This window comes from Lutjanus erythropterus, chromosome 3 (assembly GCF_056507025.1).
Source record: "Lutjanus erythropterus isolate fLutEry1 chromosome 3, fLutEry1.hap2, whole genome shotgun sequence".
NCBI classification, from domain to species: Eukaryota; Metazoa; Chordata; class Actinopteri; order Lutjaniformes; family Lutjanidae; genus Lutjanus; species Lutjanus erythropterus.
The window spans coordinates 989,624-1,003,405 of record NC_139319.1 but is presented as its reverse complement, the minus strand read 5'-3'; the positions used below and the strand labels follow the sequence as shown (position 1 = coordinate 1,003,405).

Here is a 13,782-nt window from a genome sequence, read left to right as displayed (position 1 = left end):
TGGCGAAGTTGCCCTTGCCGATGGTCTTCAGCAGGCGATAGTTGCCGACGTGCGGCTGCTCGTCTGTGATGGGTGTCACAGAGCTGCAACATGGTGGCAGACTGTGACGGCTTGATGATTTGGTGGGTGGGACCGGCGGCTCGGGAAGGCCGTCTGAAGTCTTTGGCTGAAAGAGAAACATAGACAGATTAATAACGAACATTTCAGTTATCCTGAACGGAGTCGCACTGACCTGAACGACACACGGCTGCAGAGGGTAATTTGGAAAATATAAAAGACTCAGTAACAATGAAACGGTTTGAATCATCTCCACAAAGACGCGGTCAGCATCTTATAACTGTCCAGTCTGTCCTTATGCAGTGACGTTGTGCCACAGGGAAGAGTCCTTACATCATCACTGTCCAGGGCCCCATTTCCCAGAGCCTTCGTAGCGCTACGTGCGTCGTAAGGTCCACCTTAAGAGACCTTAAGATACAACTTACGACACACGTAGCGCTACGAAGGCTCTGGGAAATGGGGCCCTGATAGATAGACAGATATCACTCTCCAGCTGAAAAGGTGCAGAATCTAAATGTCTGCTGATGACACAGGTCTTTACTGTCAATCCTGAGCAGTAGCTAATTTTTTCACACCGTCATACCTTCCAAACATTTTACCGGGGTTATAACTGGGATATCATGACTGTATTTGTGTAAAGCTTCAGTACAACAGCTCAACTCGACCCACTGCTCCCTCAGCGTAGGCGGAGTTATGAAACAACACACAGTCAGGAGCTCTGCAGCTTTTATTCACTGACAACTCAAACCTACACTGTACATTTACTGACAGACTGACACCTGCACTGCTCACCTTTTCCTCCGCTCAGAGCACATTCACGCTCAAAAATTACAAGTGACTCAGCTACTCACCAGTCAGTAGTCTGAAGTGTTGGCTGGCTCACCTGTTAGACACTAACTTTACCTCGAGCCTCGGTCCATCGTTCTTTACTTTGTATATAAATAACATATTTCTTCCAAGTCAATCCTTCGATGTCCATTTTTTTCCTGACGATGTAATTTTATATCCTCCAGTCCCGACCCATCTTTAGTCTGCCTTTGCTGACTTCCAATTATCACTCATTAATTATAAGTTAGTTTAAAATGCAGTAAAGACAAAGTACATTATTCTCCACCTCCACCAGTGACTCTGACTCTGCTGCCATTAGAAACTTTAAATGGCTTCTGTATTTCTCTGACTGAGTCTTCAAATATCAAGGTATCTGACTTGACAGCAGACATCATCATTCAAGATTCACGTTCAACATTTGACCCAAAAATTTAAAATAAAACTGGGCTTCCTGTACAGAATTAAAAGATGTCTTTAAAATCATTGTGCAGTCAAGCTTCATGTCTGTCCTCGATTATGGAGGATTATCACAGTGCTTTATGTTTCATCACAAATACATTGTTCTCTTCATTGCATGGTTGAAGGGACTTCCTTTCAGTCATAAAGAAATAACCATCTATACTTTTATATGTGGCATATCATAATCCTTTATTCCACCCAAGTTTTTTTTATTATCCAGCAAAAACATCAGAGGACTGTCATTATTTATTTTTGGTTTAGTTAATAAACTGTTCCTAAAACTGTTCTATATCTTTGCTCTTCAGAGTTGCTGGAAATCTCTTGAGAATGATGTGAAACTGGATCCTCGCCGCCAGTTGAGGCTGAATCAGAACAAGGTCATCATAAAATTAGTGGCTCTCTGGGTGCAATAAGCAGAGCAAAGATATCTGTAAACAGGAAAGTCCTCATCACTGTGAACAAAACCCATCGTCTCACTCAGATTACTGTGAAACAGGCCGAACCCCGACAGGTTCAACCAGTGCTGTAAATATGAATCTACAGCCAACAGCTGGAACAGCTGGAACAGCTGGCCTGGCTCTGTCCAAAGGTAACAAAATCCACCTCCCAGCACCTCAAAAGCTCACCGACTAACATCTTATATCTTGTTTGTTTAATCTATGTGAAAAACAAAAGTGTAAAACATCAATTCATCATTTCATGGGTGTTACGTGTCGGACAATCACCGTGATTTCAGTTCAGGAAAATAAGAACAGACTGAACCGTATCTGCTGCAGGCCTGCGGCTGTCAGAGGAACCAGAGCTGAGAGAAACCAGTCTGACAGCGTCTGAACCAGCCGGAGGAGCCGACGCTCTTCTGTTACACCATGACATCACACCGCACCGCTGCAGACAATCAGCACCGACTGAACAACAGACAGTCACGTTCTGTCACTTTCACTCCACACAGAGAACAACAGACGGTTCTGGTGTTTGAGAACCGCTCACATCAGAAAAAGTCCTGGTGAAATTCATCTGTGCATCTTAACTAAATGTTTGGTTCTTTTGGTTTGGTGATGCTGTAGTTTGACTCACTGTAGGTCGCGAGTATCAGCCTGGCAGTGGTCGCCTGTTTCAGGCAGCATCCGCCATGTCTGCTTTGTTTTAGCGTTTTCAAAGTCTACAGGAAATAACAACAATCTCCGAGTTAGCAACCTGCAAGCTGAAAATACAAAGTCAGCACCTCGTTACTGAAAGTATGATGATCATCGAGCGAGCAGCTGTTACTGTTGCTAGTTACCACCAACACTGTCTTCCAAGGACACCGTCACTGCATCCTGGGCTTTGTGCCACACGAGAGGACTGTGACTGGTTAAAAAAATACAACCACGTCAAAACGTTGACAACCGATGACAGCAGCAGATCTGGCCCTGAATCATGCCCGTCCCTTTTTGGTGAAAGCAGCTGTACTAATCAGACAAAGTCAGTCAGACAAAGGATCATGTTGAGTTGTTGTCCAATGATGATCAACATTGTTATATGAAAAATAAGAAAAGAAAGGAGTTTGTGAGTGTTCTTTCAGTCCGCCTCTCATGAAGACACTTTATTTTATTGTCTTGGTAATCTGTCCAAAGTGATGTTACTGTAAACCAGGAGTCCTCAAACGTTCTCTGTCCCTTCAGAAGCTGATAAATGTTCCCGCCTCAGACTCCACAATTATTCTAATCAATCATTAACGATGAAACGGCTCAAATTTGTGCATCAGAGTTCATCAAATCTGCGCTGCAGGTAATCCACTAATCCCAGCTATTCCAATGAAATAATCAGATTTCACTGTGAAATTTTAAAATGTTCCATCATTGCAGAGTTTTTTTTTCCCAGATTAACAGATATTTTGTTTGCTCCCGTCTGTTTTCATGAACTAACTGCTGTCGAAATGTGACCACTTCCTCCTCATGGAGAACAGAGCAGCCGTTTAAAACAGGAACTTCTTTTATTTATGGTTCAGTTTACAGATTACAGCAACTGCAGAGGTCTGGCTTTGTTTTTTTGGTCCAGCTCCAGGAGCAGAGCCTGATGAAAGCACAGAGACAGTTTGCTGTTGGTGAAAATCTCATTTTTGAAAGGAAAATACACAAAAACAGAAACACTACAAGTAAAAATGGTATATTTTATTTTCTGAGCCTTCACCAGATGATTTAGAAAGTCTAGACAACAGAAGGGACTTGATCATTTCCAGGTTCTGCTGCAGAGGTAAAAGAACCTCATTCAGAGTCACATTAACATTTGCAATCAAACAAATTACAAAACCTCCAGACCTGCTACAGCTAAACTCATAACTCAGAATGATGCTGAAACGCTGATTCATGCTTTTATTATCAGCTACTTAGACTACTGCAACAGACTCTTCACTAAGCCCCGCCTCCAAACAGCAAATGTCCAATCCTAGCTTAGCAACCGTAACTAGGGGGCTATCAAGCTTTCTATTTGTCTCCATGTTAAAGGTGTGCAGGAGGCTCTGAGAAGAGAGATACTCGGCGTTTCATCAGTCTGGACGGTGGCGTCTTTTTTGTTCTCTCTCAAAAACATGAAACACAAGAACACACGTGCGGTGACTCGATTAAACTCTGTCTTCATCTGAGGAGGAGGATGTGGGCTGATGAAGAATCAAACTGGGCCAATGATGATGCATCTCTCTCTGGCTCGCTGTCTCAGGTCTAAGCCGGGTTAGCTTAGCTCTTATCCCGGTTCTCTTCCTGTGGTGATCGTGGTCCAGCTGGTCTGGCCGGGTGACCCTAACCCTATTTCTGTCATCTGTCATGTAGATATACCTGCTGTATTTCACCAGCTGACCAGTGTTAGCTGAGATGTAAGCTAGCTTTAGCATCAGTCTGTTAGCATTAATGCCATATCATGTACGCAGCTGTTAGCTAACTTTACACTTTCACAGAGTTCTTGTTTTGAAACATGTCAGATGGAAACATTAAAACATCAGCTGGAGACTCTCAGCTGAGTCATGTCAAGTTAGCATTAGCATTAGCTTACATCAGCCAGCTACATTTATAAGATTTGCTTGTGAGTCTTTATTTTAGCGAAACCACAGGAAAACTTGAATATGGAGCCATAATTAGACCCTTCATTATTAAAACTAGCATTGTTTAGCCACTGTGCTAACCAGGACGAGTCTGGAGGATTGTTACTGTGTCACCCCCCACCCCATCACACAGGTCACAGGTCAGAGGTCATGGTGTGGCTGGGACTCTGTGTCTCTTCAGCGGGGTGGAGGTGGATTTCAGCCTCTGTGTGGCTTCATGTCTCATTACCGGGGCGGGCGGGTGGAGGGGGATTTCCACTCCCACTTTGGGAGAATCCCATAGTAAGCCTATCTGTTGCCATGGTGACAGAGAAAGCCTCCAGCAGCTGATTTCACAGTGATTCATCACTGAGGAAGAGGAGCTTCACACCCTCACTGTGACGGACTGTGCATGACACAGAGACCGGGGTCAGAGGTCACACCGTCAGTGGGGGGGGGGGTCTGAGGAGTTTTCACAGAGATCATGTAAAGAGTTCATTTTGATCATTTCTGACGGTGTGCTTAGATTCAAAGCGTAAAATAACTTTGCTTACACAGTTATTCAATTAACTTTTGAAGTTTACAACATCGGCCATCTGTCCTTTATAAAGTAGCACAAGTTTAATAAGGAATGACTGTGGACTAAAAGAGAGAAGAGGACAGGTGATCGCAGAGGAGACTGCAGGCAGATGATACGTAATATTCTGAGGCCTGACAAACAAAGACGACATATGAGAAATAACTAAGTACAAATACTTCTTACTGTACTTCAGTAGTATTCAGGTATCTGTACTTTACTTTAGTATTTATTTTACTGATAACGTTTTACTTTCATTCACAATATTTTCTTCTGTTGAGAAGGAATAATTGATTATTTTTATTTTGCATCATTGTGCGCCGCCTTCCAAACATCAAGACTGATTTCAACCAAAATGGACGAAACAATAAGACACAGAAAAGACGACTGACTGGTGGATCCATCGGAGGACATCACACAGGACAGACGGGACGAGACGGAAACGATGGAAAAGACAGAAAAGGTCTGATAAGAAGTAACACGACAAAAACTGACACAAGATGAAAAATCACATAAAGACATAACAAGACCAAAAGTGACATAAAAGATGTATCAAGACAAGAAGGACAACAACGACACAACAAAACCTCTCTGACAAACCTCTGCTCTGAAAGTGTTGAATGAATGAATAGCTCACATCTTTAATTGATGATAATTTGAAGCAAAAAAGCTGATGCAAAGTTCACCTTAAATAAATACATACATGGTTTTCAGTCCGTGTTCTAAATAAGGCCCTGGGATCTTAAATGTGACTTCTGCAAGACTAGAAAACATCACCGTGCTCCTGGTATCACACGCTGCAGTGTATTCTGGGAAAAATCAATAGTAAACAGACAGCAGGAGCCTGACGGGAGTGAAGGGTAAAAGATTAAAACTCTGCTGAGACTCAGGACACAAAGACACCACTGAATATATTCAGTCATACTGTGAATAATATTTTAAAAAGGCTAATAAGGTTTTTAATCAGAGCTGAACTGGTTCGACAATTAAATCAGTCGATCAATAGAAAAACGATCTGCAGTTAATTCAATGTTTCACTCATTTTAAATACCAAAAAAATCTCGTTTCAGCTTCTAAATGATTCTCTGTTAAACTGAATTTCTCTGGATAGTTTTGGACTATTGGTCGAACAAAAGGAGATATTTATAGGTGAAAGACTGGAAGATTGTCATTATGAAAAATTGTGATTTAAATCAAGAAAATAAAGAGCATCTTAATCAATGCAGAGGAGGAACGAGGAACCCAGAGGAGCCTGAGAACCCTGCTGGCATTCCTGCATTAGCATAACAATGAGGACGCTGCGTTTACCCAGCATTCCTTTAAGGTCCATCGGCCTCTCCAGCATCCAGACCGCGTGTTCACATGAGCCTCAAACACTCACAGAAACACGGGGCCTCAGACAAGAACATTTTTTTATTCCTAACTTAAATTTCTTGTTGTTTTTTTCCACATACGTTCAGACATGTATTTTCTTATTAAAGCTGCCTAGTTGAGTAAACAAGACGCTCAGTAATGGGGACGTACGAACGACCTGCCAGAGACCAAAACCGGACGCTTTTCTGCGTGACCGGCTCTGACCGGTGAGCATCGTATAACTGAGTCTGTGGCAGTCACGCCTGCTCTGCGTGACGGTCATGTCATGCGTGTAGCAGCTGACGGTGTCACCAAACAACAGGAAACTTAATGTTAGCCAGCAGCAGACTGCTGGTCACAGACCGACAGTTAAAATCAATAATGTGTTGATGCATCTTCTCAAACATTTTCTCATCCAGACTCACTTAACTTCTGCTTCTGTTTTCCTCACTGCGAAGTCTGACTACAGTAAACTGTTGCACCGCGTCCGTCTCCGGTTTGTTTGCATCGGCTTCCACACGAGATCAGGTGGAGTCACATCACGTTCCCTCAAGTACATAATCTTAATATAATAGTATAATAAGGCCTTACAGGAAAAGTTGCAAAAATGTTTGTGAATCCTGTCGATTACAGGTCTTAGAAAGACTGAAAATTGGAATTGGGCAAAGTCGTAATCGGCAGGTTAGGCCTATAAGAAACTGGAAATTGGAATTGGTCAAGAAGATTGAAATCAGTGCATCTCTTCTTGGTTATTTTGGTGGCAGGAGTGGTTCTTCTCTTCGTGTACATCTTTCAATCATGCTGCTGTTGTTGTCAAACAAAGCTAAGCTTCAAGTTTAACAAAATGATCTCATGGATATGTGGTTTGGACTTGAAGGCCTCCTTTAAACTGGCAGGGGGACGGACGTTGGACGGTCAGTTGATCTGCTGCTGCCTTCACCGGAGAGTTTTCTCAGGTGAGTGAGACAGTTAAAGGCTGCCATCAGGGCGACGGTGGGAAGTGGTGGTGAGTACAGTGGTGAGCTGGGGCCTCATTACAGAAATGTCAAAAGCCTGAAATCCTCTCCTGTCTCAGTTCTCAGTTCTCCTATCACTCGAATCTCAGGATGACATATGAGAATCTTTGTTTCCATTTAGGAAAACTTCCTACTTTATTCAAGGATGACAGTTTATCAAAAAGCATCCTAACTGTTAAATTTCTGAACTCAGGAGTCAGAAGTTAGGGTGACACAGACCGAGTCCAAAACTGCTGTTCCACTGTCATTAGGTCAGTTTCGAAGTGAAAATTAAAACTGGATGGTGGTGCTTTAAATTTCCTGGACCATGTATTCGTGGGTGGTTACTAACTGCTAAGACAATTAATTCAGAATTTGATCGACATCTGTCCATTCAGATCCTTATCAAGGGTTGATAATCAGCAATAAAACTCATCAAAGCTAAAACTGAACACCTGTATTTTCTTGCTCATTCACATGCTATTAAGAGACAAGTGAAGTGAGGCAGCGGTTGTCATGGATACGGGCAGTCTTGTGTAAATTTTAAACACAGATACAGGCATCACAGGATGAGTAACAAGCTTACAGCTCAAGTTATGGTTTCCCAAGCTAAGATAAGATTGGAGGTCAAAGACGGGACACAGACATGAGTTTAGGAACTGTGTCTCTTTTCCTATCTTGGACACTTAAGTTAGGACAAGCATTTTTTTTTGTATTATGAGGCCTCTGGTGAGCAAATCAGCTTTTCTGTTCATGTTTCAAACCACTGAAGAACAAATCTTTTGGTACAAGTGGTTCTCGGGTCCACAGTTCTCTGGGTTTGACAGATGACATGAGCAAGAAAAAAAATCACCAAAACTCAGACTGTGTTTCTTCCACATGTGAACACGGTTCAGTCCACAGAAACGGTGCTCTCAGTCCAAAACGACTCAACAGACAGACAGTAGACAATGACAGAAAATATCTGATCTCCTCCCCTACTTTCTCCGTCTATTTCACTCACAAATGTCAGGGATAACAAGCTGTCCCAAATTCTGCTTTCAACTGTCCCAGACTTTACAACCACTGTCCCTAACTGAAGTTCCACTGTCCCTAACTGAAGTTCCACTGTCCCTAACTGAAGTTCCACTGTCCCTAACAAAGACAACTTTCATGCACCTCAGATCAGATGACATATGTAGACAGGCTAACATTAGCCTCGGGGCTAAACCTCACGCACGTTTCCATCAGTTGGGAAACAACAGACGAGATTTTTCATGGTCTTTTAAAGCTGCAGCATTTATTAACTGACACACTGATAACTGACTAATAAGTTTCATAACACCGTCAGTCTGCAGCTGACTCTGCTTCACTTGCACGCCACACACATTACATTACACACTGCCCTATTCCTTAAAGGAGCTACGGCATGTTTATGAAAACAGGCGAGTTCATTAAAATAGTTAAAATTATTAAGGCAGTTGCCTTAAACCGCCATCCCACAGGAAAACGCTGATTTGTCACCACGGTGACAAAACGATCCGTACTGTCACAACCCAAGTCACACATAAACACAGATTTATATCATCTGTAACATCTGCACATTGTCTCAAGTCAGGCCGATGTTCAACACAATAATTAAACAAAACTCAAATATATGACCAACCACAATATTATAGTAAAATGATGCATATTTTCAGAATACGATGCTTACTGGGACAAAAACAAAAGTTTATTAATGAAATTTAATGTTGCTGTTTATATGTTACAACTGTCCCATCTGATGTCTTTCTTTCAAATATTTAAATTGTGAATAATATGTCTTATGTAATCATCTTTAAATGGTTCAGATAATAAGCAGCCAGGTGTAAGTTTGTGAGTTAGACTTGTCCAAATAGTCTCTGAGTAGCTGAGAGAAAAGAAACAAACAGTGTTGCAACCGTCCCCAGTCTCCCCTACAATAATATCCATCAATAATCAATAATCGAAGCAGTGCAGGGGTAGAACCAGACTCACCTGTTCGGACTCTCTCTCGCTCACCGGGGGCAGAGGCATCCTGCCGGACATCTTCCAGCTGTCCTCCGCGGCTCTCTGCTCTCTTCAGTCCGGCAGACTCATCTCCTCCGCCGGCTGCTCTACAGCATCTCTCCCCGGGAACCAGGCCACCTCAGCGGGGCTCAGCTGGGAGGCTCCGCCGGCCGGGGGCAGAGGGAGGCCGGGGCGGCGGCTACACGAAGGCCCGCTGTTTGTGTCGGTGCGGTAGAAAGACCCGCATGGACACAAAGAGACAGAGACAGAGACAGAGAGGAGCAGGACGAGGAGGAGGAGGAGAAGGAGGAGGAGGAAGAGAAGGAAGAGGAAGAGGAGAAGTGTGAAAGTAGAAATGTCTCCCGCAGCCTTCGCTGGTTGATCAGGTCAAACAGCAGCACTGCGGAAAAAAAAACAAAAAAGTGACATGACGTCAGAGCTCCTCCTTCCCGTCATCCTCATCTTCATCATCGTCATCCTAAAAATATCCCAGCATCCTCAGCTGCTTCCTCTGACTCCTCAGAATTACCACCCGCTTTGGAGTTTAGAGTTATTTCACCCGGAAGTCTTTTATTTTGAAACATTTTCATGGTGAATCAGCTGCAACAAAACGACAAGGATTTATTTTGGTTCATTTTTACCGGATGTCCCAAATTATATTGAAGAAAAATATAAATGAAACACCAGTTAAAGATCTCAGACTTATTCTGTGCACACTAAAGGTTCATTTCTCTCAAATTTTGTTCACAAATGTATTAAAATCAGTGTTTGTGAGCATTTCTGCTTTGCTGAGATAATCCATCTGCCTGACAGATGTGGGATATTAGAGATGCTGATTGCACAGATGTTAAAAATATGACATTTGATCTAGAAAAAATACTGATTAGGCACTAAACTGGATATCTGTTCGATCAACAAAATGATCTGTATCTGTATCTGGATAGAAGACCAGAAGTCGTGCTAAACTGGGCAAATGTTTTATTTTGTAACCTAATATTCATTGTCGGTTTTTATTTTCTTTTGTTATTTCCATCATTGCCCTGTTGTTCATTTCCGGGGGCCTTTGTTGCCTTCCAGTGTCTTAAAATAACTCAGCAGACAGTAATAAATACACACTTGGATATTTCTGGTGTTCGGGACGTCCAGCTCTCCCAGTAAACACAACTTTGAGCTTCAAGGGATTTCTGAACAAAACCAACTTAAAATCTTTTACACTCTAATCCAGAGTGGTCTGACCAAACTATATTCCCTTTTACAGAGCAGGAAAGTTCCTGTTTCAGTTTTATGTTTCCAACACTAACTTCATTCTGCAGAGTCACAGCGGTGGTGATCATATCTGTGCAGTACCTTATATTATGTGAACTTCCTCCTCCTTTCTTTCAGTTTCTTCCTCAGGGTCCTTTTACCAAATCAGTTTCACAGTAACAGACGTATCACACAAGGGGAATCAGTTATTTTATAAATCTGTGAAGCCTTGTGGTTCTCTGGTGGTAATTTGAGATAGTTTAAAACAACTTCTTATCTCTCAGTACTTCCAGAAATGTCCTTTTCTCACCAAATTAAATCACTCAACCAGGTCATTGTCAGAAACAAACCATCAAATAAATCACCAGCAGTGTTTAAACCACAGGAAGGAAGACCACTGCCTCCAGTACACAGTGTTTTTTCCAGTACAGATTACAGGGTTGTGTCACAGTGACGAGTATCTCTGTACATTATGTGTTTGCATTATCTTTTTAAATTACTTTTTTATTGGGAGAGATGAAGTATGTGTTTCCATCACATTATCTGTGATTGAAGGAGGGCGAAGTCATGACCGTCTCTCGTGTGTCTCGCGTTTTGTGACATGAACTAACAGAACAAGGACGTGCACAGGTACAGGTGCTGTTGTGGGTCGGCCTGTGTCACCTGTGACCCTCAACAACACACACAACACTGATATGTTCACTGTACAGATTATAAACATTAATGTCTGACTGAGGCTCTTAATCAAATCTGCACAGCAAACATTTTAGTGTTCTGTGTAGTAAATAAAGAAAATAGAGGAACATGTTGTAGTTGTTGTTCTCAGTTTCACCGTTATAATGTGAGTAATGTTTGTTCTGGTTGTTCATCTCATTATATTGACTGTCTGTTACACAAAGAACTAAGATGTGTATCAAACAGAGCTGAGCTCTGACTGCTGGGTAAGAATATAAGATACGACTGTTTGTTGTGAGAATTTATTGTGTTGCTTATTCTGCTAAGACTTCTTGTTTACAACATAGAGTTGATTATTGATTGATTATAATTTTAATGTTGACACTGACAGTGGAAAATGAAAAGGTCATAAGCATCTTTCTTATAAGGTGAAAGATTTAATGCAGCCGACAAAAGCAAGACGAAGACATAAACAGTTTAACTGTGTAATCCAAAGAATTTAGTTGTTTGTACCTAACAGTCAGAATATTGAAGAGAGACGTCAGCCTTCGTCTTGTTACTTTTGGGTTCCTCCCCTAGATTCACTGTCGTTACCCCCTGTGCCCCCCACCAGGAAATACTCTGGACCCGCCCCTGTCTGTAAAGGCCTGAATGTCTTTTTCAGAATCAGACTTTACATTTTAGTGTCCTTTCATTGTGACCAGTGTCAGACTCACCTGTGCTGTTTAATCAGCATCTTGAAGTAAAAACAACTATTTTATCAGTAAAATATGTTTAGACTGTGCATCTATTGTTTTTATCTGTGTGTTGATTATGATATTATAGAATTTCATGCTTTGGTATCAGTTGTCTTTATAATATATATGCAGATATACATTTTCTATCAGTGGTGCTCTGCTCTTACTGAATACTTTTTCCATTCATTCCTGTAATGTGTAAAGATGATTATAGATCACTACGATAAAGTACTTTTTTAACATGAGCAGTCTGGATATTTTTATTCATTTGATGAGAACTTTAGTTAGTTTTTTGTATTCTGCTGCCACCTGCTGGTTTCACTGCTCTGTTGAGTTCATCCAGCCTGTCAGATTAATGCAACTCCAAACTTTTGTGTACAATAATTCTAGATTGAGTAACTTTCTTCAAATATATGAAAATTAAAGAGTTAAAACTGTTGTGATCACCTGAGATGATTTCTTGTTGTTTTTTGTAAATATACACTCATTCTGACTGTGATGATGAAAGGGGGACAGGTCTGGACTGCAGGCTGGTCAGTCTCCTTCCTGAACTCTTTTACTATGAAGACACACTGTTGGAACACGTCCACAATGTGTCTCTGCATCGTCTCGTGAAATAAGCAGGGAAAAAGATGTTGTCTTGTAGATGCAGAGACAAACTGTGTTTACTGACAACGGTTTTCCAAAGTGTTCCTGAGTCCATGTAGTGTCCTTTATACAATGATGTGGATTTTTGATGCAGATTTTAAGGCAGTGCTGCCTGAGGGGTCAAAGGTCACAGACATTCAGTGATGGTTTTCAGTCTTGCTCCTTTACGTGCAGAGATTTCTCTGGATTCTCTTTCTGCAGAGGCTGATCATGCCTGGCTTTTCTTTAGCAGCATAATGCTCCCTCAGTATCTGCAACGCTTTTCTCCCATCATCCACTGCATCTCTCATAAACTGGGAAAGACTTTTATCGACCAAAACTCAATAAATTTGACACAGGCTTCTTTCAGTCACAGCTTTCCCAACAGGCTTCCATCCATCCATCCATTTTCTGTAGCCGTTTATTCCGTAAGGGTCGCGGGGGGTGGAGTCTATCCCAGCTGACACTGGGTGAGAGGCGGGGTTCACCCTGGACAAGTCGCCAGGACTGACACACAGAGACAGACAACCACTCACACTCACATTCACACCTACGGGCAATTTGGTGTCACCAATTAACCTGCATGCATGTCTTTGGACTGTGGGAGGAAGCCGGAGAACCCAGAGAGAACCCACACAGACACAAGGAGAACATGCAAACTCCACACAGAAAGGCCCTGATCCAGCCGGGGGATCAAACTCAGGACCTTTTTGCTGTGATGCGGCAGCGCTGACCACTGCACCACCGTACCGCCCATCCAACAGGTTTCCCAACTCATTATTATTTTTGTCCCTGTCGATGGGACCTGTCATTATAACAGGGTGATTCCATTGGCCACAGCACGTCTACATCACAGTTTTAATCCATCCTCTACATCCCCGTCTCACTTCGTGGTTGAAAAAAAGACAGCAAACTTCCTATTTCAACAAATTCATTCAATAATATTTCTATCAGATGTGTCTCAACCATAACGTTTCGACTCTGTCGTCCTTCTAAATCAAAGACAAATGAGAATTATGGTTTAAAAATGTGTATTTTGATTAACATTAAGAGACTCTGAGACATTTTAAAATTAAAATGGCTGCTCACTACAGCGACGCTGTGAAATGAAAGATGTAATCCTTCAGAGGCTGTTCAGTTACAACATTTAACAACCAACAGTTTGATCTT

The 13,782-nt window shown here is 42.0% G+C and overlaps 1 protein-coding gene across 1 annotated transcript in view; it reads right to left on the bottom strand.

Annotated features, from left to right (window-relative positions):
- The window catches only part of LOC146329323 (serine/threonine-protein kinase MARK1-like), a 26,974-nt gene extending 17,226 nt beyond the window's left edge, over window positions 1–9,748 (bottom strand). Inside the window, exons 1-2 of the mRNA XM_084714567.1 lie at window positions 9,317–9,748; window positions 1–166 (exon numbers count right to left, since the gene is read on the bottom strand). The exon at window positions 1–166 is cut by the window's left edge and continues 38 nt beyond it. Of these exons, the coding sequence (XP_084570693.1) occupies window positions 1–166; window positions 9,317–9,367 (217 nt within the window). The 5' untranslated portion in view covers window positions 9,368–9,748. The remainder of the gene's footprint in view (window positions 167–9,316) is intronic.
- Between the last annotated feature and the right edge of the window lie 4,034 nt (window positions 9,749–13,782).